General features: G+C 38.3%; 2 protein-coding genes across 5 annotated transcripts in view; both read left to right on the top strand.

Moving 5' to 3' along the window:
• LOC134348636 (dipeptidyl peptidase 4-like) overlaps positions 1 to 10,016 on the top strand; it is a 189,494-nt gene extending 179,478 nt beyond the window's left edge. For both annotated transcript variants that reach the window (XM_063052331.1, XM_063052332.1), the window contains 4 exons: positions 200 to 264; positions 1,259 to 1,331; positions 1,657 to 1,730; positions 6,432 to 10,016. In XM_063052331.1, the coding sequence (XP_062908401.1) occupies positions 200 to 264; positions 1,259 to 1,331; positions 1,657 to 1,730; positions 6,432 to 6,533 (314 nt within the window). In that variant the 3' untranslated portion in view covers positions 6,534 to 10,016. The remainder of the gene's footprint in view (positions 1 to 199; positions 265 to 1,258; positions 1,332 to 1,656; positions 1,731 to 6,431) is intronic.
• Positions 10,017 to 18,858: 8,842 nt separating this feature from the next.
• On the top strand, positions 18,859 to 26,309 carry LOC134347736 (pro-glucagon-like). Of its 3 annotated transcripts, none has more exons than XM_063050139.1 (7): positions 18,859 to 18,974; positions 19,536 to 19,639; positions 20,796 to 20,954; positions 22,638 to 22,757; positions 23,006 to 23,137; positions 24,302 to 24,466; positions 25,794 to 26,309. In XM_063050139.1, exons 2-7 carry the CDS (start codon positions 19,545 to 19,547, stop codon positions 25,828 to 25,830), a joined length of 708 nt encoding a protein of 235 aa, XP_062906209.1. In that variant the 5' UTR covers positions 18,859 to 18,974; positions 19,536 to 19,544; the 3' UTR covers positions 25,831 to 26,309. The 3 variants fall into 3 exon arrangements, with proteins under 3 accessions (XP_062906209.1, XP_062906206.1, XP_062906207.1); XM_063050136.1 differs by having other exon boundaries at positions 20,793 to 20,954; XM_063050137.1 differs by having other exon boundaries at positions 18,883 to 18,955; positions 20,793 to 20,954.
• The last annotated feature ends 877 nt before the right edge of the window (positions 26,310 to 27,186 follow it).

Genomic DNA, 27,186 nt, shown 5'->3' with positions numbered 1-27,186 from the left:
CTTTTTATTCATTCTAATTCACCATATTTTCAATGAAATAGGTTGCAAAGGATGTACAATTAAACTGTACATGGTTAATGTGGAACGGTAAATAGGATATTTAATTCATGCAACCAGATAGTGTTTGTTTGTAAAGAGCTGTTTGAGTATATTTCCAAGAATTCTTCTATTTGAATCTATTACGTTTCACATATCACAGATAGTATCTATACTGAACGTTACATGGGCTTACCAACGGATGATGACAATCTTCAATTCTACAAGGTAAGGCTTAGTCATATTTAAATGATTTCAGTCACAATGGAGGAACTTTAGTCTAATTTGTTATTGATTTATTTATTAAGATACCAAACAGAATAGCCCTTTCTGGCCTTTCGAGCCGTGTTGCCCAGCAATCCCCAGTTTAATCCTAGCCTAATCATGGGACAATTTACAATGACCAATTAACCTACCAAATGGTACACCCTTGGACTGTGGGAGGAAACTGGAGCACCCGGAGGAAACCTACACAGTCAGGGGGAGTACATAGAAACTCCTTACAGGTAGCAACAGGAATTGAATCTGGGTTGCCTGTACTGTACGGTGTTGAGCTAACCACCACTATGCAACCATGCTGCTGATGCTAAATTATCCATACAGCACACTAACTGAATTTACAGATGACTTTTTCAAGATGCTCTCACACAAGTTAGGTCAACATTAACTCTTTCAGAAAGTATGTACTTAAGGAAAAAAAGGGTATAACTGATTTTCACATGGCAATTCTGGCCTCTCTCTGTTAGAGATATTTCCATCCCTCACCCACCATTTTCACAACTTATCACTAACTTGTCTTCCTCCCTGAGTTCAGATTAAATATCTTTGACCAAAAATATTAATACCATTTCTTTTCCCACCATTGCAGCCTGACTTGTCGATGTTTCTATTTTGTTTAAAACATTTGAGAATTTCTTCAAATCTTGAAGTGAATTAAAATGAATTTCAGAAAATCATAATGATTGAGACAGGCATTTACAAATTACCCCACATCAGTGCGTCATGAGCAGCTATGGAGAGAGCAGAAAGGAGTGAAGGTTTTAAAATCATTTTAGGACGTCTGGATATTTTGCTCAATGTTCTGCATGCTTAAATTAAAAATATAGTTTTAAATTTTGAAATTACAAATACAATATAAAAATTTCCATGTGTTTTTTGTAATATATCAATAATTTCCACTTCCTCTGAAAAATTATCTATAATACTCTTCATTGTTTTCCAGAATTCTACTGTGATGGAAGGAGCTGAGAATTTCAAATTGGTTGATTATCTCCTTGTCCACGGAACAGCAGATGGTGAGTTTGGCAGGTCCTAGATCATCCAGTAGCTTAAGCAAATCATACCTATATTTAAACTGCAGATCGGAGACCAATCTGCAGAACAAATACTGAGTAAGCAATAATACTTCATTATGAAGCATTAGACGTCCTATTTAACTTCTGAGAAATTTTCTATATGTGTTTACAGAATGCATATTTGTACAATTTAATGGATTATAATGCTTACCAAAAGATGTCAATGCATCATTTAGGATTATCACTTAGTTAGTTCGGTCTGTTTGCCTTAGTTTAATTTATCAAGCAGAATGGAATATCATTTAACTTGTACACTCTGTTTCAGATAATGTCCATTTCCAGCAGGCAGCACAGATTTCAAAAGCCCTTGTTCAGAAAGGAGTGGATTTTCAAGCGATGGTACGTTTAGGCACTTCAGTTCCTAAAAACACAATATTACTTTATATACTTAAGAGAATATTTGCAAATTACTTCTATTAAATCAATATATATATAATTACATTGAAAATATTGAGCCAGTTCTTGGTGGAAAAATAACTGAATGTTTAATTCTTTTAACTTCTTTTTATGCAAGTTTGGTCTTCATATTAAAAGCTAAGTTATGTTTCTAACATGACTGACTGAGTGAAAAGCTATGTGTACGTTCTGAGGAAGCTCAGAGAGACCAGTCTTTGCCAATATATTCCAACATCTTTCACTCTAAAGAGGGTCTCGGCCTGAAATGTCAACTGTTCATTCATTTCCATAGATGCTGCCTGACCTGCTGAGGTCCCCCAGCATTTTGTGTGTGTCACTCTAATTCTAGTCCAACTCATTCAAGATACTGCCCTGCGATTGACTAATCTCCGGATCTTACAAATCAATTTACACATGAACACTGGTATTTCTCACACAAACAACATCTAGTTCCTACTCTTTGCATTATATTTTAAGAAGGTGGTGGATCTCCATTAGATTACTCAATGAATTCAGGAGATAAAGATAAGTGTAATAATAAAAGCTGTTTAACAGTTAAACAACATTGATCAACATTAATCAATCTTTTAAATCAAGAACAGGAACCTTGGTCCAATCTCCCTCTGTTAGCAGTGAACAGTTAAAAATTAAGAAATTATAAGTTGTTCTATGTATAATGACATGCCACATTCAGACTCAGAAATGGCTTCTCATTCCTATGTTGGTAAATCATTTCCATTTTTGAAAGAAGAATTTTTTTGACAAATGTGTGGAAGCTTTCCTTTCAATCTGTGTTTCCTCTTTCTCTAGTTTTTTTCTAAATTTTTGTGTACATTATTTGACCCAAAGTCATCTCCCTCTTCAGTTAACCCTTGGCATTGTCCCAGTCTTTAACACATTGAGTAACATAGGCCAATCTAAAAAGTGCCAGAAGTTGTACTCTCTCTCTTTATCATTTTTACCATGTAGATTCAGCAACATGCAATGTAAATAACTTCATTCTCTCTCTCTTGATGGTGAGTGAGAGCTTGCTGCCAATTCTCGAGTTGGGGGAATCCCTAAATAAAACTGGCACTATAGATTGTAACGTCAAAATAGCGATGGCTTGTCTCCCCTCTCGCTCTGGAAGGAGTGATACCTCTCTCTCGATTGTTAGTGAGGGAGAGCGCCTGAGGGATGTCAAACTGTTGGGATGGACAGTAGTTTTTTTCATGGACTGTAGACTATGGTCTCTCTCTGGAGCTTTGCTGTTGTGAGTAGTGGGAGCGCTGATGTGGGGGAAGGGGCGGGGGGAGGTGTAGGATTAATGGTTTGCGGCTGCTTGTGCACTGTGAGGGGAGGGAGGCTTTGAGTTTCTGTCATTCATTCTTTGTGATTTTTCTTCTGTTTTGAGGATGTCTGTGGAGAGTAAGAATTTCCGATTATATACTGTATATATTCTCCGATATTAAATTAAACCATTGAACAATTGAACCAGTAATCTCTAGCTTTAACAAAATGCTCCACACCAATAAGAACCATTAAAGTGGATACATTTTCCTTCAGAACCTCTCTACTGCCTTTAACAGTTCAGCAGAATTCTCATTTTTCACAAAATCCTTGAATTGTTATGAAAAATTAAGAGGCAGTTCAGGCCACTGAGTCCTTCCAGTAGGATAACCCGGCTGGTCCATTCCTACACTTTATCCCCTTGGCTTTAAACTTTATTTCTCTTAAGTGCCTAAACAATTTCCTTTTGAAATCATTCATGGTCTCTGTTTCCACCACACTCATGGATGTGACCTAGGTCATTACTAATCACTGTATGAACAAGTTCTTCCTCAAAACAATCCCTGTATCCTTTAAGTCCATGTTCCATGTACCATGGACCTAGCTGTATTGGCGCTTGCCCTTCCCTTAGACTACATCAGTGACGTGGAGAGGGGGAACCCGCTGCATGGGCAACAGCTGGTTCTTCAATCTTCCCGCCCAGGCTTGCTCCCTGGAGAGGACACAGTTCACCAGAGGCGCAAACCCATGATCCCCTTGGATCAACGTCTGCCTACTACTAGTTGTTCATCCACCATCAGCTAATGGGGACACTTTTATTTATCTTCAGCTTTCCTCTTAGTAAAACTCCCTTTACTTCAAAGAGAACAGTCCCAGCTTCTCTGATGTAACATTGTTATAAAATCACTATTATCTATAACCATTCTGAGAAATCTCTGCTTTCTCTCAAAAATTTTTGCATACAACCTTATCCAAAGTTGCATTACCAAAATGGATAGGGTTTTGGAGAAATTTCTGCTTAAAGTATGAAAGAAAATATTTGTAACTTTGAAATTAGAATCTCAATGCATATTATTGGAAAGTCAAATGAAGAACACACTCAGAATTGAGGAGCAAAACTTTATATTCCATCTGGGTACCCTTCAACCTGATGGCATGGTATCAATTTTTTGAACTAACAGTGGTTGCCACACCCTCATCACAATTCCCCCATTCCCTTTTCCCTCTCTCACCGTATCCACTTACCTGCCCATCACGTCTCTGGTTCTCCTCACCCTCCCTTTCTTCCACGGTCTTCTACCCTGTCCTACCAGATTCCCCCTTCTCTAACTCTTTATCTCTTTCACCAATTACTTTGCAGCTCTTTATTTCAAGCCTCCACCTCTCCCGGTTTCACCTATCACCTACCACCTTGTACTTCTTCCTCCCCTACCCCACTTTCTTGATCTGATATCTCATCTTTTCTTTCCAGTCTTGATGAAGGGTCTCTACCCAAAACATCAACTGCTTACTCTTTTCAATAGATGCTGCCTGGCCTGCTGAGTTCCTCCAGCACTTTGTGTGTCTTCCTTAACAACACTTATAGAAGCTCCCACATAATCTTTCTGTCCATCCCTAGCAAGGTCACATATTGACACTGAAAAGTATCTTAAAAATGATTCATGTAAATAAAAAAGTGTATTTTGGATTTGTGTTGGGTGCATTCAGATTCCTCATTAATTTCTTGAAGATCTTACTGAACAATGCGTTTGCAATGACCACATTGGAAATATGTGCTTTTTAATGTAATGGCTTCCATATGATTTTGGAGAACAGTTTACTTCAAACTGATACAGAATTACTTTGTTTTTCAAAGCACTTATTGGGCTAGATTAAGCCGACACACATCTACAGCTTTCAGTTGGCATTGGTAGTTATTCCCAGAGTCCCTTCAGCTTATTTAGATGTGGAATATATATTTTGTTTTGCCAGTTTATCCTGGGTGAGGTCCGAGTAGAGTCAGGGACTCCAAAGATGTGTTGGAAAATCCTCAGCCCTTTAACTCTCTTCTACCCTAACCTACCTTCCACTTTGCCAACGATTAAAGCTGTCATGTTTTTAAATATCTACATATTACCGTCACCTTGAGAAACATTTAAAATATTAAAAGTAACTTCAATAATTTGAAGAAGTCAATTAAGACACTGATTAAACACAGAAAACAAAAATCTAATAATTAAATAAAGAACTTGCCTTTTTAATGTTCTTCCCCGTAATGCTACAATACCCAGTGAAATCGATTGAGTATAGATGCCGTGCCAAATTTAAACTCAGAAGGACCAAGCACGACTATTTAATGTGTGAATGGTGTGAACCACTGAATGGTGTGCCATGAAACACATTGAATTAAAAGACAGCAGCCACTGGTGAATAATTCTGAGATCACTGCATTTAAATCATATGTGTAAAAGATGGAGCAATGCTGGCATTTTACTGAGTTGACTTAATGAATATGGTTTTGTGATAGAAGGCAGCTGTGATTCAATTTGTGGGAAATTAGTGCAAACATTCACACCTCATTCAAAATAGCAAGAAAAAAAACATGGTTATGCAAAAAGACACAAGACCCTGAGCAGCATGTCCTTCAATTTGATGGTGGAGTTCCCTTCAGTGTACAGTCAAAGATATGCATGCAATCCACCCTCTCATTCCACCAATCGAATGCTGGAGGGCCGCACTGACAGGAGACACCAGCTCCCAACTAAGCACAGACACCATGCTGCACGCCTCCGGTATCTCCTCTCCTGAGTGGAAGCAGCAGGCAAGCCCACAGCTTGAGGCCCACTCCTCACTACAACCGAGGCTACGCAGCTTCCCTGCCACAAGTCTTTTCGCCAAACAAGGGAAACAGGCCTGTGGCATCTTGCATTATCAATGTCCAACAGGGTCTTAAAGATACAATGGGTATACAAAGCACTTGTTACCTATATAATAATTTTAATACACTGCTTACAGATTATTTCAAAAGGAAAAGCCTCTTGACATTGGGCTGTGTGAATCTTTTGAACCTCAGTGTATAGTTCTCAGATTATGTTGGTTTAATTTGAAATGGACCAAACATGCTCTAAGATGAGAAAACAAGTTATTAATAAAACAAAACTCGAGCTTCTGTTTTCAAATTAATAAATGAAAAAGATCTCAAAGAAAATATGTTAGCTCATAGCATATATGGTCATCAACAGCTTTAAAAAGGAATAACTATATAACATGGCAATATGTAGGCATTATTAAAAAAGAGTTGATCCTGTGTTTGTTTGACATTTTAAAGAATTTGAGAAGAAAGCAAAATTAATTTTGAAGCAAGCTCTGATACTTTCCCTTTCTTTTGTTTTTCAGTGGTATACAGACAAGGATCATTCTTTAAGCAATCCTGCAAAAAGTCATCTCTACATCCATATGTCACACTTCCTAAAGCAATGTTTCTCTCTCAATCACTGATGTCAGATAATACATCAAAGCAAGGATAAAATTTTACAATTATAGAAACACTGGAAGAACTCAACCAGTCAAGCTGATCCTCACGGAGTTTTGCTGAAGGGTCTTTGGTCTGAAACGTTAACTGGTTTTTTGTTTCCAAGTTGTGACTTGATTGGCTGAGTTCTCCCAGCACTACTGTTTACATTTCAGATTCTAACATCGCAAACACGAGGAAATCTGCAGATGCTGGAAATTCAAGCAACACACATCAAAGTTGCTGGTGAATGCAGCAGGCCAGGCAACATCTCTAGGAAGAGGTACAGTCAACGTTTCGAGCCGTCAGGCCCGAAACGTCGACTGTACCTCTTCCTAGAGATTCTAACATCTGCAGGATTATTTTCTGATACTTCAACTGTTCCCACTTAAAGCAGTCGTATTGATAAAATGATAAAATATTATGATCCAGGTTCTCTAAAAGACATTTTTTCAATGTCTTAATTGATAATGTATATTGGAAATTTTTTGAACATTTTTCATCTGGAAAATATGCTAATTTTAAACAAATGGTTCACTTTGGATGCTTTTGTAATTGAAAACAATGTGAAATTGAACAACTTGATTCAATTTCTATAAATAACTTCAAATTTTGCTTTTACAATTCTTATTTTCTTGCCACTTGGTGCAAGTTGCAAAGTAATCAATCAGAGCTGATACTATTGAAGAACCAGTAGCTTACAACTTTATTTGCAGGTTTTATTCAAGAGTACTGTCATTAATTCACCTTTCCTAGCAACCAAGACTTTGATGAGATTTCGGTAGAATGAACTTGAATTTTTTCTGTTTGAGTTTTTACTATTACAGTGGATTCTGGTTAATTGGGACATATCGGGACCATACATTTTGGCCCAATTAGGTGACTGCCACAATTAGCCAAAGTTTCATGGAAATAGTTAAGAAGGTATAAAAAAGACAAACTACTGTTTAACTGAGTAACAAATTATGTATTTAAATTCAAAACAGAACAAATTAGTAGTATCATTACTTCTACAGTATAAACTGTGTAGTAGTCCCCGATAGTTATTGATGGCAAAATTCGTGCACACTACGCTACTGCCTTCTGTTGATTGACTGCAAATGAACAAAATAAGCAGACACCTCGTGTAGATAATGGACTGCTTTCACATAGTCCTTTTGATGAGTACATCCTCCGAATCTTCATTTTCATTGCAACATTCAAGGTGATTAGCAATACCTTCAAATTCTCCATAGTTCACAACTTGTTGAAGTAGTGAAATTATTTCATTTTCACTCCCAGCTGTTATTGGTATCTCCAAGCCTGAATGTTGGAAACCACAGTGAGCAAAGCAGTTCTGAATTCTTACTGCTTATTTCTTGTCAACTATTATCAGTGACAAGGCTGTCTGCTTTTTGAACACAAACACCCACAACTTATGCTATTGTTCGCATGGTGTAGAGACTAACGACCACACATGTACATATGACTAAAGCTAGCTAGAAACTATCTGGCAACAGTGCTATTGCAATTAAGTGCTGTAGTGTCCCAGATAAATGAGGGAAATCCTGGCTATTTTCTCAATCAGTTTTTGTTTTAAGAGTTGGCCCAAATATCTGACTGCTCCAATTAATCAGTGGCTCAATTAACCAGAACTCAATGTATTTTACTTTAATTGGTTATTTAACCGAAGTTCCATAATGGCTTTACAATGAAGAACAGAACATCATGCCAATATTGATGACAACTTTTTAATTTTCCAACAAAAGTAAGCTAATCCCCAAGCTTTTTGGGTTCATTGTTTAAAGGACTCTTTCCATATAAAGCGCACTCAGAACATTTTCCTTCTACCGATCTTCACTCCTAAATAATTTAGTGACATTAATGCAGTATTCTGCAAATAGTTGAATTGTTTTACCTTGAATTTAATTCAACACATTCAGCATAAATGTTTGAAAAATTCCATACTCCAAAGTATTTAATGTGATGCAATGTTATCAGGAAAGAAGTATACATAAAAGCTTTTCTTTGGTTCTCAGGGCACTTACAGAGCTTAGAATTTGCTGCACAATAAGTAACTTCAGTAAGTGTAGATCCTTGTTGCATTCTGATGACCAGATACTCATAAAATGTTGTGATGTATTATTCCATGATTTACTCATTCTGCACTGTTTCGTTGATTTAGGATTAAGACTAGTCATTCCCTATTTTCAGATCAGTTGAATCCTGCCATGAACAGAGTTTTGGAAAATACTACATACTTGATTAATTTCAAACTTATATTTTCATAAATGAGCATAATGTGCTTTATGTAATTTTATATGTCCTTTTAAAGTTAAAGTCTGTCCCAAGCCTTATAGGCTCATCAGGCCAGTGCTTATACCGGTTTCCGTGGCGTGAAGCGACTGAGAGTACGAGACTCCCCCCCGGATAGGACGCCAGTCTATAGCGAGGTTAATTTCATCTTATTTTTAAGCTTTGTGTTATTTGCAGTGAATACTATAGATTATTCCATTTTGCATTCTTTTTTAAGAATATTTCAATAATGAAAGCTGTTAATTTAAGAACATTAATAAATTTGTGCACATTGCTTCCTTACAAATAAATGGTAATGTTTGTAAATTTGTATTCTTTGTGCAGCTTCATTATGCAGGGAATGGGATATAATATTGTTCAAGAGTTCATAAAATTGTGTGGAAAATCTTAAGAAGATGATTATTGCAATGTTCCCTTTAAGTTGTGTGCATACACATATCTTTTGCTACTAGCGCACAAAGAAATTTTAAACTACGCGCAAAAAGTTGTCACACTCTACCTTGTTAGCAAGTTAAGTATATTTCCTGCTCGTATACAATCACGTTTCCTTATCTGGTTTTGATGCGGACACTGTTAACAATGTGGAGCTTGCAATAATTTGTCTGCAGGTTTTAAAACTGGCTTTTTTATACTATTTTTATTGAAGAAATTATTGATTCACTATGTCAAATTCCAAAGAAGCAAAGGGTGTACTTTGATGTCACTCACAACAGGTCTAGCTCCGGTTTTAGATTACAATCTCTGCAGATAAAAGCTTTCTCTCCAATTACAAAAGTGAATCCTTTACCCACCTTCTATCCTTGGCTGCATACAAAATCAATCAATGCAATGTACCCACCATTCTTACCAAAAATTAATGTTCCCTCTAATTTGTAATAACCATTGTGTGCAAAAATCTAGTGCTGTGCAAGTTTTTGCAAGTGACAATAAGATGTGTGTACTGAGTTTTTAAGTGGAAGTAAACCTGAAGCTTTTCTAAGGATAAAAAGCCATTCTGCTCTAAGTGAACTAGCAGTTCTTTTGTGCTTCACACCCTTTATCAATCTGTCAACTAATTATCAGCCATGAATGCCTATGTTTTCCTATGATGTATGTGCTTTACAATACCTATCAAATACCCCTCATGGCAAATATGAAATAAATTAGACCATGATACCTTTAAATCTTTGTGTTTGTGTGTTGCTTGTTAGGAGTTTGAGAAGATTTGGTTTGACACCAAAAACACTCACTAATTTCTACATTTGTACCATGGAGAGCATTCTAACTGTCTGCGTCATCGTCTAGTATTGGGGGGGGGGCTACTGTACAGGATTGAGGTAAGCTGCAGAGAGTTGCAAAATCAATCAGCTACATCATGGGCACTAGCCTCTGTAGTATACAGGGCATTTTCAGATAGTGCTGCCTCAGAAAGGTAGCGTCCCTCATTAAAGACCCCCAACATGCCCTCGTCCCATTGCTACCATCAGGAACGAGCTACAGAAGCCGAAAGTGGACACTGAGCGATTCAGGAACCGCTTCTTCCCCTCTGTCATCCAATTTCCGAATGGACATTGAACTCATAAACACTACCTCACTACTGTTTCAATTCCTATTTTTTGCACTAAATATTCAAATATTTTATATACTTGATGTCATACACAGTTTTCCCCTCTACTATTATGTATTGCATTGTAATACTGCTGCAAAGTTAACAAATTTTACAACATATGCCAATGATATTAAACCTGATTCTGATTTTTAAATGAAATATTTGCCTGTTGCGCGGTGGCCAGGGCAGGGTCGAAGTGCTCGGCAGAGGATGGTGCTCGGAGAGGCTGTGTCGGAGGGCTGGTTGGAAGTTCAAAGTTTTCGGACGGGCTCAGAGTCCGCTGCGGTTGGGAGCTTCCAATGGTGCTGCATCAGCAAGTTGGCGGCGCTTGGAAGTTCATGGCAGGGAAAGTTTCTCCCTTCTACCGTCTCTGTGAGATGATGAGGCTATCGGGACTTTGAGACTTCTTTTTTACCGTGCCCATGGTCTGCTCTTTATCAAATTACGGTATTGCTTTGCACTGTTGTAACTATATGTTATAATTATGTGGTTTTGTCAGTTTTAGTCTTGGTTTGTCCTGTGTTTCTTGTGATATCATTCTGGAGGAACATTGTATCATTTTTTAATGCATGCATTTCTAAATGACAATAAACGAGGACTGAGTGTCGTCATAATCTAATCTAATAACCAATATGACTCCTAAAGAAGCTATTTCTAAAAATATGTATTTCTGGTTTGCAATCTGCTACATTCCGAATAATTTTATCATTCAAAGTGATTCTACGTGAGGTTCAATAGGAACAATCACATGACTTTGCCATTATGATGTGAAGGGTCTGGCAACCTGTTCCAACAGTTAAGATTTGGACTTATATCCATGCTGGTTAAAGTATTTTCTTATCCCAGTGAAGCACAAGTGTTGCCTATTTCATACTGTCCTACACCATTCATAAATGCCGGATAGTTAGTTTAATTGGCCCCTAACTAGGTGGCACAGAATTGGGGGCAGGAGTGGGCAAGTTGATAGTGAAGTGGGCAGACAAACTGGATTAATGTAAATTGGGTTTAATGATTGGCATGACCATTATGGGCTAAAGTGTCTGCTTCTATGCAATCTGTGTCTAAGCTTCTATGACTTAAGTCTCCAAATAACTACACTGAATGTTAAAGATATATGCTATAAGCAAATGCCCACCCCAGATATTCTCTCATCTCCCCTCTCCTATTGGACAGAAGAAACAAAATCCTGAAAGTGTGTACCTACAGGCTCAACGACAGCTTCTGGCCACTATTATCAGACACTTGAGTGGATTCCTGCTGTCCACTCAAACCATGGACTCTATCGTAGTCTTCTTAGCATCTGTTCTGTTGTTTTTTTTCTCTCTCACAGAATGCAGGTATTTTGAATAATAGCAGTTCTTGTTGCTAACTGCACCTGAACTGAGCAGGTTGCCAACTACATTTTCTTCCTTTTTCTTCAGCTGCTAGCCTTTATCATCACAGCCTGTTTCATTTCAGACACTTTTTCCTTTTACCCACTCCCCTCTCTCAAACCAGCATAAAACTTATTTCAATAGACAATAGGTGCAGGAGTAGGCCATTCAGCCCTTCGAGCCAGCACCACCATTCACTGTGATCACGGCTGATCATCCACAATCAGTACCCTTTTCCTGCCTTCGCCCCATATCCCTTCACTCCGCTATCTTTAAGAGCTCTATCTAACTCTTTCTTGAAAGAATCCAGAGAATTGGCCTCCACTGCCATCTGAGGCAGAGCATTCCACAAATCCACAACCCTCTGTGTGAAAAAGTTTTCCTCAACTCCATTCTAAATTGTCTACCCCTTATTATTTAACTGTGGCCTCTGGTTCTGGACTCTCCTAACATTGGGAACATGTTTCCTGCCTCTAGCATGTCCAATCCCTTAATAATCTTATATGTTTCAATCAGATCCCCTCTCATCCTTCTAAATTCCAGTGTATACAAGCCCAGTCACTCTAATCTTTCAGCATATGACAGTCCCTCCATCCTGGGAATTAATCTCGTGAACCTACACTGCACTCCCTCAATAGCTAGAATGTCCTTCCTCAAATTTGGAGACCAAAACTGTACACAATACTCCAGGTGTGGTCTCACCAGGGCACTGTACAACTGCAGAAGGACCTCTTTGCTCCTATACTCAACTCCCCTTGTTATGAAGGCCAACATGCCATTAACTTTCTTCACTGCCTGCTGTACCTGCATGCTTACTTTCAGTGACTGATGAACAAGGACACCTAGATCTCATTGTACTTCCCCTTTTCCTAACTTGACACCATTCAGATAGTAATCTGCCTTCCCGTTCTTGCCACCAAAGTAGATAACCTCACATTTATCCACATTAAACTGCATCTGCCATGCATCTGCCCACTCACCCAACCTGTCCAATCCACCCTGCATTCTCATAACATCCTCTTCACATTTCACACTGCCATCCAGCTTTGCGTCATCTGCAAATTTGTTAATGTTACTTTTAATCCCTTCATCTAAGTCAAGCATGATTTCCCCTTCTTAAATTGTTTTCATGATTTCATCCTCATGAGCCATGCCATTTGCTGCCACATACAATGGATAATCATCCTCCGCTTCTAGTTTCTAAAGCCTGATGCCACCAAACGCGATGGGCCAGATGGCCTATTTCTGCTCCTATATCTTATGATCTTATGGTCAAACAAAAGCAACTGCTCTTCCATTTTTCTTCCAATATCCTGGTCCACCTCTCAATCACCAGTAACACCTGCTTCTCCAAGATGCTTTCATCCATGCAAACTTAGGAGATGCTACGCTTGTCCTTGTACCTCCTCACTTCCTACCAAACCAGAGATCCAAACGATATTTTAATGGGACATAATAATAGCCAAGGTGGTGGAAAGAGTACAAAGCATTGAATACTATGTACTAAACCGAAATAAGAACCAGCAAGCCACTGTTTGAGACATTGAGCAGTGAAAGGGAAGGAGATCAAAAGGCAAATGTGGCATCTCCTGAGCAAAATAATACCATAAGATATAGGAACAGCATTAGACCAATCGGCCCATTGATCTGCTCTATCATTTCATCATGGCTGATCTATTTCCCTCTCAGCCACAATCTCCTGCCTTCTTCTCATATCCCTTCATGCCCTGAGTGATCAAGAATCTCTCAACCTCTGCCTTAAATATACCCAAAGGTTTGGCCTCCACAGCTGCCTGTGGCAACAAGTTCCACAGACTCACCACTCTCTGGTTAAAAGGAATTCTTCCTCATCTCCATTCTAAAAGAATGGCTGCTCTATTCTGAGGCTGTGTCCGCTAGTCTTAGACCCTGCTACCATAGGAAACATCCTCTACACATCGACTCTACCGAGGCCTTTCGCCATTTGATAGGTTTCAATGCAGACACCCCTCATTCTTCTGAATTCCAGAGAGTACAGGCCCAAAGCCATCAAGCACTCCTCCTATGACAAGCCTTTCAATCACAGAATCATTTTCATGAAACTCCTTTGAATCCTCTCCAATGTCAGCACATCCTTTCTTAGAAAAGGGGCCTAAAACCGCTCACAATACTCCAAGTGAGGCCCCACTAGTGCTTTATAAAGCCTCAGCATTACATCCTTGCTTTTATATTCTAGTCCTCTCAAAATGATTGTTAACATTGCATTTGCCTTCCTCACCACCGGCTCAACTTGCAAATGAACCTTTAAGGAATCCTGCCAAGGATGTCGTGGAAAAGGCTTTTTATCTGCATGTAAACTATTATTTTTTCTGTCATCAACTTGAAACATTAGCACTCCTTTTGCAAATACTGTCTGACCTGCTGGGCATTTATAACATTTATCTCATTTCATGTTTCCAGCATCCACATTACACTCAGTGGCCACTTTATTAGGTATTTCCTGTACTTAATAAAGTGGCCAGTGAGTGTATGTTCATGGTCTTCTGCTGCTGTAGACCATCCACTTAAAGGTTCGATGTGTTGTGCATTCGGAGATGCTCTTCTGCACACCACAGTTGTAACACATACAGTCATTATTTGAGTTACCGTTGCCTTCCTATCAGTTTGAACCAATCTGGACCTGACCTCTCTCATTAACAAGACATTTTCACCCACAGAACTGCCACTCACTGGATATCTTTTTGTTCTTTGCACCATCCTTTGTAAACTCTGGAGACTGTTGTGCATGAAAACCCTGAGAGATTCTCAAACCACCCCATCTGGCACCACCAATCATTCCACAGTCAAAGCCACTTAGATCACGTTTCTTCCCTATTTTGATGTTTGGTCTGAATAACATTGTTGTTCGCCCATTGTCGACGCCGATGACGACCTTGACACCAGATGGTGTCGAGACTAGCGCGTGATTTGGATATAAGTGAGGGAGAGTTGTGCAGCGTCAGCCTCATTCTCTCTTCCCAATTCCCATCTGGATCCAGTGGCAAGACAGAGTCGAGACGGCTGGAGATGGGATTAGGCACAGTGGATGTCTAGGACATCTTCTGTGTCTTGTCCTGCTCTACACGTTCCACGACGCTTGCAGAGACCGCCTTCTTGACCGTTAGAACTTCCATTAGTCTTGTCCGCTCAATCTGCCGGAGTCTGTTTTCACATGCTGGGATAGACAACTCCCTATCTCACCGAGGGTTTGAGACCCGTCGGCTACCCTCACCTGGTTTAGCCGGCTTGTCGAAGCCATTGCCCAGGGTGTGGCCACTGTCGCATGTGGACAGCTACGGGGAGCCACAGGTGAGAGCTGAGTGCCAGGTGGGGACCAAAGGTGGACTAACCGCCTTGAAAAGGACGCGATATGTTCCCCCACCAGAGGTGCTACCCCTCCCTGACACCCCAACACCCTGAACCTCTTGACCACGTCTGCATGCTTTTATACATTAAGTTGCTGCCACATGATTAGCTAATTAGATATTTACATCAACAAGCCAGTGTACAAGTGTACCTAAAAAAGTGGTAATTGAGTGTATATTGCACATATTTAATTTTTTTTGTTAGTATTAAAACTCTTGCTAACACTTCTAAGCCTTTTCATACCTGGTGGTATGTAAAGCTAAGATTAAAAAATCAATGAGATTTTTACATTAGAATACATTTGTGTTCTAAAATTGTTTTGAAAATGTATGCAGTACATTTAGTGCTAAGATAATTTCTTCATCTATTTTGTTATAATCTTTATAATGTAAAGATATGTGAATATTACAGCATTGCTACATTCGACAAAAAGAAATCCATGAAGATTAACTCAAGAATTATGCTTGCGTACCAGTTAGCGTGACACTATTACAGCTCAGGGTGTCAGAGTTTGGAGTTCAATTCCAATGTCGCTTATAAGGAGTCCCTGTATGCCCTCCCTGTGGTATGCATGGGTTTACCCCAGATCCTCCGGTTTCTTCCCACAGTCCAAAAACATACCAGGTAGGTGAATTGACCATCATAAATTGTACCATAATTAGGTCAGGGTTAATTGGGGTTGTTGGGGATTATGGCTCCAAGAGCTGGAAGGGCCTTGTCCGTGCTGTATTGCTAAATTAACAAATAATTAATTAACCATACTAAATATTCAATATTAATGGGAAACATGATGAGATAAAATAAGCAGAATAAATATTTCACAAACTGGAAATTAATAGCAGCTTTTACTCTTGTTATTCTAGTGAATGGTCATAAATATGCCTCAACTGTTTTTAAAAATGTGTTATCTCGTGTATTTAACAACCAAACCAGAATTTATTCCTATAACTCTCCAGGTTTATGTTGGGTAGTCATCCGTCTGTCTCGAAGAACAATGGGTGATGGTGATCATCATCAGAAGCCTGGGTGGAAGGATATGGGGATTCTGAGATGCCCTGTCATCAAGATCCCCCTCTCAGCCTCACCACTGTAGTCTAAAGGAAAGCTTATGAAGCAACACCTTTGGCACCAACTTGGCTACAGGAAATGCAGGAAGGATGTTCAACAGCATCCAGCCGCCTTAGAGGCTCCACTCCTGATTTGCTACCTGGTTTTACTCCCGTAGCCTTCGTCTCTCCTGAGACAAGGCAGTGGGGCTGTTTACCCACAGCTGGGGATCTGGTTCATGAGCACCAGGGCCTGTCCAAACACTGGTGAGCCTACATGCAAGGGCCAGACCTCCTCCCCATCCTCTGTAGTTCAGCCTGAGACTTGCTGTAGGAGAGGCTACGTACTGCCAGGGAGAGACTGACACATTCAGCTCTCCTTTTCACAAGACTGCTAGTCAGCAGTGGAAGCAGAAAATGAGAATGACAAGCACTACCCACTACACTACCACAGTAGACGTGTCACAACAACCATTTTCACACAGGTTTATGTATAGTCAAATTTAATATTGATTCATTGATATAAAAAATAGGAAAAAACTGAACATTAATTGCACAGCAGCACAGACAAAATGCTGGAGGAGCTCAGCTGGTCAGGCAGCATCTATGGAAATGAATAAACAGTTGACGTTTTGAGCCAAGGCCCTTCTTCAAGACCGGAAAGGAAGGGGACAAGTCAGATAAGAACATTCTTATTCTCTCTCAACTTTCTTTCCAGTGTTGCTTTGGATTTCCAGCATTTGCAGATTTTCTTCTGCCTGTGACATTAATTGCATATTTTACTTATGTCAATGTTCAAATCAATTGAATGGAACTGTTTTCAAATAGAAAATAAAAACAGATTTACTCCCTTTGTGCTATCTATTCTGTTTAATTATGAAAACAGAAAAGGTCTTATGCACACATATATAGCTGGGGTGTCTAAAACTTTTGTAGTAATTTTATGCATTGCACTGCACTGCTGCCACAAAAAGTATTTTCATTACGTGTGTCATGATAAACCTGATTCCTATATGGGTCTCTATTGTGGACTGGGAGTGGGAAGGAGGCAAGGAAAAGGGAATCATGGTTGGAAAAAGGGGAAGGGAGAGGGGAGAGATTAACCAGCTGTTTGGGATCAAATGACTGTGCCTGGTGTCTCAGGATTGGGTGTGTCTGTGCCCGCACCACACCCCCGACCCTAGCACTCCTTCTCTGCCACCTGCCCCACATCCCTCCCTTGGTGTTCCACCCTCACCATTCCCAATAACTTTTGCTTCCACCAGATTTACAAACTCGCTCACTGCTCCACATTGACAAATATAATACTGTGCAATACTCTTAGGCACATATATATATGTGCCTAAAACTTTTGCACAATACTGTATATCCAAAAACAGCTCTTCTATGTAAATGCTCAGTGCTTGTAGTGAAATTAAATCAGTCTTTTTAAAAGCAAAATGTAAATTTTCTACTGATGAAGTCCTGGTATAGAGTTTTGACCAGAAACATCAACTGTTTATTTCCTGCCCTAGATGCTGCCTGACCTGCTGAGTTCCTCCAGCACTTCGTATGTTGCTCCAGATTTCCAGAATCTGCAGTCTCTCTTGTGTCTAACTGTTCAACTATTTCTTTGCAAATTTCATATTAATTTCAAAGCAACACACACAAAATGCTGGAGGAACTCAACAGGTCAGGCAGCATCTATGGAAATGTATAAACAGTCGACGTTTTGGGCCAAGACCCTTCTTCAAGACTGGAAAGGAAGGGGCAAGGTGCCAGCATGAAAAAGATTCTTCAGAAGAAGGTTTATTAATTTCCATAAAAGCTTCTTGACCTACTGAGTTCCTCCAGTATTTTGTGTGTGTTGCCTTGAATTTCCAGCATCTGCAGAATTTCTTGTGTTTGTTTGTTTACTGAGATACAGCACAGAATAGGTCCTTCCAGCCCTTCGAGCTGTGCTGCCCTGCATTCCTCCTGATTTAATCCTAGCCTAATCACGGGATAATTTACAATAACCCGTTAACGTACCAACCGCTATGTCTCTGGACCGTGGAGGAAACCCACGCGGTCACAAGGAGAATGTACAAGCTCCTTACATGCAGTGGTGTGAATTGAACTTGGGTTGCTGGTACTGTAAAGTGTTGGGCTAATCATGGTTCCCATATTAATTTATATTAATTTTCCCCATCACCTCATTATTTATTGGTACCTGTGGGTATAATGTTTTGATAGTCTGAGAAGTCCTTTCCCTAGATGTATCATTTGGTTACAGAAACCACAATTGCGGCTTCATCAGCACTCCCCACTAACTCACTGGTTTTCCCTACATCGTCAAAATCACTGAACACAAACATTACACAATGTAAAGAAGCGGAATGGCTTTGTTATGCACCATTCACTTTGAGCTAAAAGCGTGAAATTGTTTGGAAAATAGGAAGTCATCCGGAAGAGTAAAAATCTTAAGTGATTTCCCTGAAACTTTTCAAATCAGGTGGAAGGCAAAGTTTACAAAAAAGGATGATTCAACAATTGGTAATTTAAAATGTCAGAGAAATGAGGATGGTAACATCACAAATTGAGTTTCTCTAAATGGAAGTGATGATGTTTTCCCCTATTGCTCAACCACCCTTTTACTATATAAGGGGACCAGGTGTTGGCAGAAGCACAGATAAGCTTTAGGAACCACCAACACCTCTTGGAGAAAGAGAAGCTGCAGTTTCTCTCAAGGGTTCATTCTGATTGTAAGTTGTTCATCTGGAGGTAAGGATGAATTTAACAACCTGAAGACGTTACGGAAAGTGGAATTATTCTATACTGTAGCTTGTCTTTGAAAAAACACTGGCGCACGCCCAAGGTTGGCCCATGCCCTGCTGTGAAGTGCACTGCCCTGCTCCAGCATCAAAGGGGCTGCAATATGCTGAAAGTAATACTAGATTCTCTTTATTTTTCAATAGGCTTCTTTGAAAATAAGTTTGTAACTACTTATTCCCTCTAGTTAACCTATTTATCAATCTTTATCCAATTCAACTTTATTTATTGCTTTCAAAGCTGCTTACACTGGATATATCCCAAACGTTTTTTTTTGTGCTGTACTTGTTAAGCAGATTAGAATATTACCTCTTTTTAAAAATATAGATAACAGATATGGGAGTTCCAGGTTTCTGGCACTCAGACTGTTGGTGATTAGATTGGTGGGGTGATAAGCTTCATTCTGAGCAGTAGCTCCAAGCGTTTTGCTGAATAATTTCTTGATATCTTCAGCAGGTTGAAGTGAGATATCTTTGTTGTACCTTTTTGAATATTTGTTTTTTTTTAATGCAGCAGAATAAAATGAAAGGCTTTGCCTCTGTCGCTGCCATGCTGCTTTTGATGCTGGTACAAAACAGCTGCCAAAAGCCGATGCATGACACAGAAGAAATATCAAGGTAGGATATGCTCCAGAAAATTAAAGTGTAAAAGCTAGTGCATACAATGGAAATTGCAAGACCATTATTCATTAAATTTAAGCACCTTATTAAATTGACCAATTTATGAAAAATTCATCCATTGTTCTGACAAACTGTATTTCATTGGCTTAATCACCTGCTCAGGAAGTTGAGCATTTTTTACTATTACTTAAATTAAGTGAAATATCCTTAACCAGAACTAACATTCTTATTATTTCGTAAATGTCATGAGCTGCCACATAACAACAATATTTCATGATTTATGCCAGTATATATTAAACCTGATTCTGATTCCGATTCATTATTTCATTGACAATTGTCATTCCAGCCACTATTGTAATAGTTAGAGATTCAACATGTTCTTTAGTCTTGTTCTGTATTCACTTAGTCATAGGTAGTTGAGGCATAAAGAAAAGGGGGTGTCAAAATTGCTTTTCTTTGTGCCATTTATCTGTGTAAGTCACTGCAATCTCATTAACTAAGTTAAACAAATCCAGCATCCCCCCCACACTGGACACTGGACTGGAGACTTGGAGATGTTGTTCATTGATTGCTAAATAGACCCAGTCAAAATTAAGTTTCTACTGATTGCACATGTTTACAACTGTTCGAGAATGCTCCTCAAATTGAATTTTAGGTGAAAAAGCACTAATGGGTGGGATAAAGATTTTAAACATTAAATAATTATCTAATTTTATAACTATGCCATAATGATTTGAGTCATTTTCAGTGGGTTGGTCTACTAGAGGCTGTGAACTCCTTTTGAAATGCTTCTTTATAGTACTATGAATCATTTTTTGCTGTTTTAGTAAACTTACGCTCATTTCATAAATACATTAAGGTACTGTGTGTTTTTTAATGTGAGGGATTAGTCAATTGTGGTGGTTCATGGCACACTACACATTTGCAACTAAATTTGAGCTTATCTTTGAACTGAAACTCACCCACTGCACTAAAAGCATATTTTCTCCTGAATGTACGCTGAGTGAGATCCAGAATACAAAATTACATGAATGACCATTTAATTTGCTATTTCCACTCATGTGGTTATAGGAAGATTGTTAGGCATGTAGTATAAGTGACTTCATGCTTCATGGCTAATTAGGTAATGACACACAGCTATATTTCTCAGCAGTACATTGCAGACATCAGAGAAACAACTGGATACGTCCAATTCACTGCAGGATGTGAAACGCCATTCTGAAGGCACTTTTACCAGTGATTACAGTAAATATATGGACAACAGACGAGCAAAAGATTTTGTACAATGGCTGATGAATGCAAAACGAAATGGGTAAAATATTTTCCTTAAGCATTTCATTGGACCTTTAGATAAATATCATTAGTAATGTTCAGCAATGTGCTGAGATCACTTCTGTGCATGATATATTTCCTTCACTATTTTCTTTCTCTTATTTCTAGATAATGTAAACAATTATTCTTCTGCATTATTCTTCAATTGCTGGGATACACCTTTTTGTTATAAAGTCAGTTGTTGAGAAACATATTTAAATAATGATTCCTGCAAAGTGAAGTAATAAAACTCTGTCCATATTTCTAATAATAGTAAAATATTAAAAGCTCAAAGAAACATATTCCTTTCAATAGATAAAACTATCTCTTACCCTTTCATCACTATTCTTACTTCCATCTCTCTCTGGAAATATGTAAGTGTTCAAATTCATAGAGATCTTTTTCAGTAAAAACGCCATTGAAATAGTGTAAGTAGCCAAAATGCTTGTTTTGTACTGTTTACTCATATGCTCTTGGAAAGTTCTTACAGAATTTCAGGATAATTTCACTCACTCATATGTGCTGTTCTTTAGCTTCATGGTAAATTATCCTCTCAATCAGTTATCTGAAGAAATATCTCCCTTACACTTGTATTACTTCTACTACATTTTCAATGTGCATTCTCGGCAATTAAAACAATTACCGTTCTGAACAGTTTCAAAGACTTCATCTTATTTCTCAAAGAACATTAGCAGCAGATAATTACAACACAGAAAAAAAAACAGTCAGTAATGACCGTACAAGCAAATTAATTAAAGTTCATTAACTTTCCACCATAATTTAGAATCTTAACATGTAAACAATTGTCTTTCCTTTTGGTATCTGTAGAGCTTGGTTGAAGGTTTCTTCTTCTCTGAAGAAGATTATGAACTGATTTTAACCTCTCTATTTTCACCATGACGCTTTCTGATCTTTTCCGGAGTTCATATTCTCATTTTTGATACTCAGCATCTCCAGAATTTGTTTTCATTTTCAATCTTTTAATCCAATCCACTACCCAATCTTTTTGCATTTCAACTGAACACTGCGTTGTAGAGCTTAGAATTACAAGTCATAACCACGAGTTTCATGGCAGTTCTATTTAAAATGTATGCCCTTGTTTACTTTCTTGTTCTCACATGTAATACATTATGATTATCTGTGTGAAATCGCATCTAACACCTCCAGGCCCAGTTGTTAGTTGATTTAAAATCTTCGAATCTTGTTGCTTAATAATCAATAGTAATTTTTAGGGTCCCATTTCATTTTCCACTCAGAAAGGTTACAATTTATGGTTTTCTTGCTCTTAAGCCTATTTTCTATTAGCTGTCATTATTTAAAATTAATGAATTTTTTACACATTTTGTTCCATCCTAATAATCCAGTCAGCTAAAAATACTAATGTTCTTGGTTATTAGAAAAAAACAATCTAGTCATTCTGTATCTTCACTTGCTGTATAAATCAAGACTTAAGAAGGGCACTTAAATAACAAAATCTCAGTTCATCCACAAACATTTCACTTCATAAGCAAATTCCTTTTCACAGTAATGTCGTAGCTATTAAACACGTCAGTTTACGTTACAAATGTTGCATCTCTAAAACAGTCCATAAATTCTGAAAGTTGTAAAGGTGCTACTTCCTGGGATAAAAAGGTTTTGTAAATGTTATGTGCTACTTATCCGTAATTTAATTTCTTTCAATAAGTGACAAAACAAAGAGACATGCGGAAGGAACTTACACAAGTGATGTAGATTCGCTTTCCGACTACTTCAAAGCAAAACGCTTTGTAGATTCACTTGCAGGTTATGGAAAGCACCAAAATGGGTAAGTTATTAATCATTGAAACCATTCAATATATTGCTCTCAATTGTGATTGTACTTGCTGTTTCAATGGGTGCAATTAAGTTTTCCAAACAAATCATGTTTGCTGTGCAAGCAGATGCATTCTTAATTTTAGTATTTTGTGATGCTTTCAACTGGTATCATATCTTGTCAAAATGTGCATGGCACGTTAATGTTATTCTAAATACCAGTTCCACTGATATAGAGAAATATTTCGTGAAATTTGTCAGGGGCATTTCCAAGAGAAGCATTGAATCTACCCTCTCGGAAGAAAGTTACAAGAATGACCTGGATTCTTATCTGGAGGTGAAGGCAGCAAAGGACTTTATTGACTGGCTAATGAAGGGACGTGGCAGAAGGGAGTAAGTAATTATTAAATGATTCACAACTGAATGTCAGAAACAGCATACGTTGTCACTGCTAGGTAACCACATTTTAAACAAAACCCATTAAATAGGTGCTCCTGATGCAGCTTCCACTACATTGGTTATACCCATGTAAATTGAGGGAACACTTCATCAAACAACTCTGCACTATCCCACAAAAGTGGGACTTCACGGTGGCCAAACATTTTGATCCCCATTCCCATTCCCATTCCCATTCTGACGTGTCGATTCCCGGCCTCCACTTTTGCCAAGATGAGGCCACCCTCAGGGTGGAGGAGTAACACCTTATATTCTGTCTGGGTACCCTCCAACCTGATAACACTAATATCAATTTCTCCTTCCGGTGAACAAAATTTCCACTCTCCACCCCCGCCTTCCTCTATTCCCCACTCTGACCTTTTACTTCTTATTTATGATTTCCCCCGGGTCCCCTCCTCCTCTCCTTTCTCCTATTGTCACTGCTGTCTCCTATCAGATTCTGTCTTCACCAGCCCTTCACCTTTCCCATCCACTTGGCTTCACCTACCACCTTCCAGATAGCCTCTTTCCATTCCCCCCACCTTTTCATAGGTGCTGTCTGACCTGTTGAGATCCTCCAGCATTCTGTGTGTGCTGTTAAATAGGAAAAATAAATAAATCTATTAATAATGCAAGTTCAGTTAAGTAAATTCGATGGTTAAAATTATGTCACTGCTAAACAGAAGATAACATTTAATTATTATTACTGTTCACCCGAGCGCTCCGGTTTCCTCCCACAGCCCAAAGATATATTGGTTGGTAGGTTAATTGATCTTTATAAATTGTCCCATGATTAGGCTAGGACTGCTGGGTGGCATGGCTCAAAGGGAGGTCCTGTTCTGTGCTGTATCTCAATAAGTAAATAATATAATGGTGATGGAGGAAAGGGTTTTTACTACATAACTGAAATTTTGCCCCACACCGGCCCCGTAGGCCTGAGTCAACATAGAAGAAGAAGAAATTAGGTTGTCCTCTTATTATGTTATGATAATGTTGTACACCTTTAACTAGAAGGCTAATCGTTGATCAAATTACCATCTCATTCAATGGTAATCCTGTAAAACTATGCACTCTTAATTTTACTTTGATATTAGGGTTCTAACCCCCTTGCCATATTTTCAGATATCCAGAAGATGGTAAAGAAAATCTGAATGGAGTGATTTCTGAGGACTTGGACAGAAGACATGCCGATGGAACCTTCACTAGTGAAATTAGTGTTGTCTTGGATACCATGGCTGCCAAGGAGTTTTTGAACTGGCTTTTAAACTCCAAAACCGTCCAGTCAAGGTAAGAAACAATAAACTCCTGTAGATTACATCTGCTTCTGAAAAGTTCCAACCTGAAACGTTAAGTCTCCTCCCCTTTTCAATGCTGCCATGCAAAACTACTGCTACTTACACTCATAGTCTGGAATTTTCGCCTTGTATTCCAGTGGAATGGGAAATAGTGGATATGAAAAATTGCTCCTTTGGTTAGAATATTTTCATTTATAATAATAGATCTGGAAAAAGCCATTTAAATAAACAAAGCAAATTTGAATAGATTCCAACTTAAGATTTCCAAGTAATATCTTTATTCAAAACTTTTCATCCATCTCTTCCCAAGCACATCTAGCCAGTTCAACAAATATACAAACTATGCCTGAACTCGTCATGAAGTTTTTATTGGTATCAGAGTTTTTCATACCACATTAACTAACACTGGGAAAAAGTACTGAGTGTAAGGGAACATTGTCAAAGTGCTCTCATTGAAATTTATTTAAATTTTGCGTATTTTGCAATGGGTGTGCTGTCAGCTTACTCTCTAGGAGATCAAGTTGAAGATTATCCCCAAAATTAAGTGAAACACAAAATTATTCCACATCTTTAATGCAACAATGCTCTTAGAGTCAAAGAGTCATAGAAAAGTACAGCTCTGCAGCCCTCTTAGTTTCACTTGTTACATGTTTTGCTATATTGTGATTTTGTAATGTGTAATGTGGCGTTCATCATGAAGAACCACCCACCCAGGACATGGCCCCTTCTCGGTTGTTACCATCAGGAAGGAGACGCACACTCAATGATTCAGGAACAGCTTCTTCCCCTTTGCCACCTAATTTCTGAATGGACATTGAACCCATAAACATTACCTCACTACTTTCTTTTTTATTTCTGCTTTTGCCCTACTTCTTCAATTTAACTATTTTATAGACTGTAATTATATACTATGAACCACACACTGTAATTGTTTTTTTTAATATAATCATATATTGCATTGTACAGCTGCTGTAAGTTTAACAAGTTTCATGACATATGCTGGTGATATTAAACCTGATTCTGATTCTGATTCAAATTAAAGAGATCTCATCAGCAAACATGTTGGGTTTTAGATTTGCTACATATTCAGGTTCAAATAATTTCTGTGGTACCTTTGATCTTAAATGTTCATGATTTGCCTTTATCCAATCTGGCTGTCTCATGTTTGCTATTTTAATGAGATGAGATCTAAAAAATATATTACGTTTATTAATATCACATTCACTGTTTGATTTGGGCAATATTATTCACAGATCTTTACGCAGCTTTATTTTCCAAATGTGACCGTGCAAAGATGCTAACTGCTGCTCTCCCCGCAGGGACTCCGAAATCGAATTTTTCAGCGAGTTCAAGTAAAGAAGAGACTGATTTTGGTTTAGCATTTTTGTGTTGTAACATTGGCCATGCCTCGATAAAATATTTACAGCTTTTTGTTGTGCGAGTGACACAATGTTATATGAAGCCATAATACTTTGCAAGCAAAAGAATTGACTTAAAGTGTAATGTGTGTTGAAGTAGGAACTTAGGTAAATAAACATTATTCAAAGGATAGTTAAAAGGAAAAGCATTACAACTATAAGATTCACCACAGCAATTGTGTATCGTACAGTACACCAAACTACCTGTTCAGATCTATTTTAGGAAATTATTTTTCTAATAAGTAATTTGTATATATTTGAACAAATAATTAATTGTAGTCAATATCTATTTAAATCTTTTGGTTTAATTTAAGCTCCATTTTTTAAAAAACGGAGTCTAATATCCCAGTATGAAATTAGTACGTTTTGAGCAGATAACTAACGCAAAGCTTTTAAGGTAAAAACAGTAAGCATGAATAAAACTTTACATGATATTGAATTCACAGAATCTTCATTATGTTCAGGATGCAAAAGTATGACCATTCAACTCCATATTTTTAATCAAAGGGCACAGCGCAGAACAACACATTAGCTTCTTTAATCCTAACAATATTCGTGGTAGCTTAGTGATTAGCACTACGCTTTCCAGTATGGACGACCCGGTTTCAATTCCCGCCACTGCCTGTAAGGAGTTTGTATGTTCTTCCCATGACCGTGTGGGTTTCCTCTGGGTGCTCGGGTTCCCTCAACAGTCGAAAGACGTACCGGTTGGGAGGCTAATTGATCACTATATATTGCCCGATGATTAGGCTCAGATTAAATCGAGGGAATTGCTGAGCATGTAGCTCAAAGGGCCTATTCTGCGCAGTAACTCAATAAATAAATAAACTCCCTCTCTAATATATTGCTTATCGTACTCAAATCAAAGAAACAAATTATCCATTTTTAATATTATGAGTGGGGCACTAAATTAAGCCGAGAATGGCATGGTAGTGTAGTGCTTAGCGCCAGTGACCCGGGTTCAATTCCACCGATGTCTGTAAACAATTGTACGGTTTCTCTGAGACCGCATAGGTTTCCTCTGGGTGCTCTGGTTTCCTCCCACGTTCTAAAGATGTATGGGTTAGTAGGTTAATTGCTCTCATGGAAGTAATAGGGAAGTGTGGGCTTGTTGGCCCAGAAGGGCTGTTACTGCGCTGTATCTCTAAATAAATAAACATTTGCTTCACAGGTAATACAGGAAACCTCCAAGGCAAACATTAGTACCACGGATCAATAACACATATGTACAGAACTGAAACCAAGAATAATATTACTCAAGGATCTTTATAAATGTTGATCAAATTACATATCA

Source organism: Mobula hypostoma, chromosome 6, assembly GCF_963921235.1.
Source record: "Mobula hypostoma chromosome 6, sMobHyp1.1, whole genome shotgun sequence".
Taxonomy (NCBI): domain Eukaryota; kingdom Metazoa; phylum Chordata; class Chondrichthyes; order Myliobatiformes; family Myliobatidae; genus Mobula; species Mobula hypostoma.
Note: the sequence above shows the minus strand (reverse complement) of the source record. Positions and strands in the feature narration are given on the sequence as shown.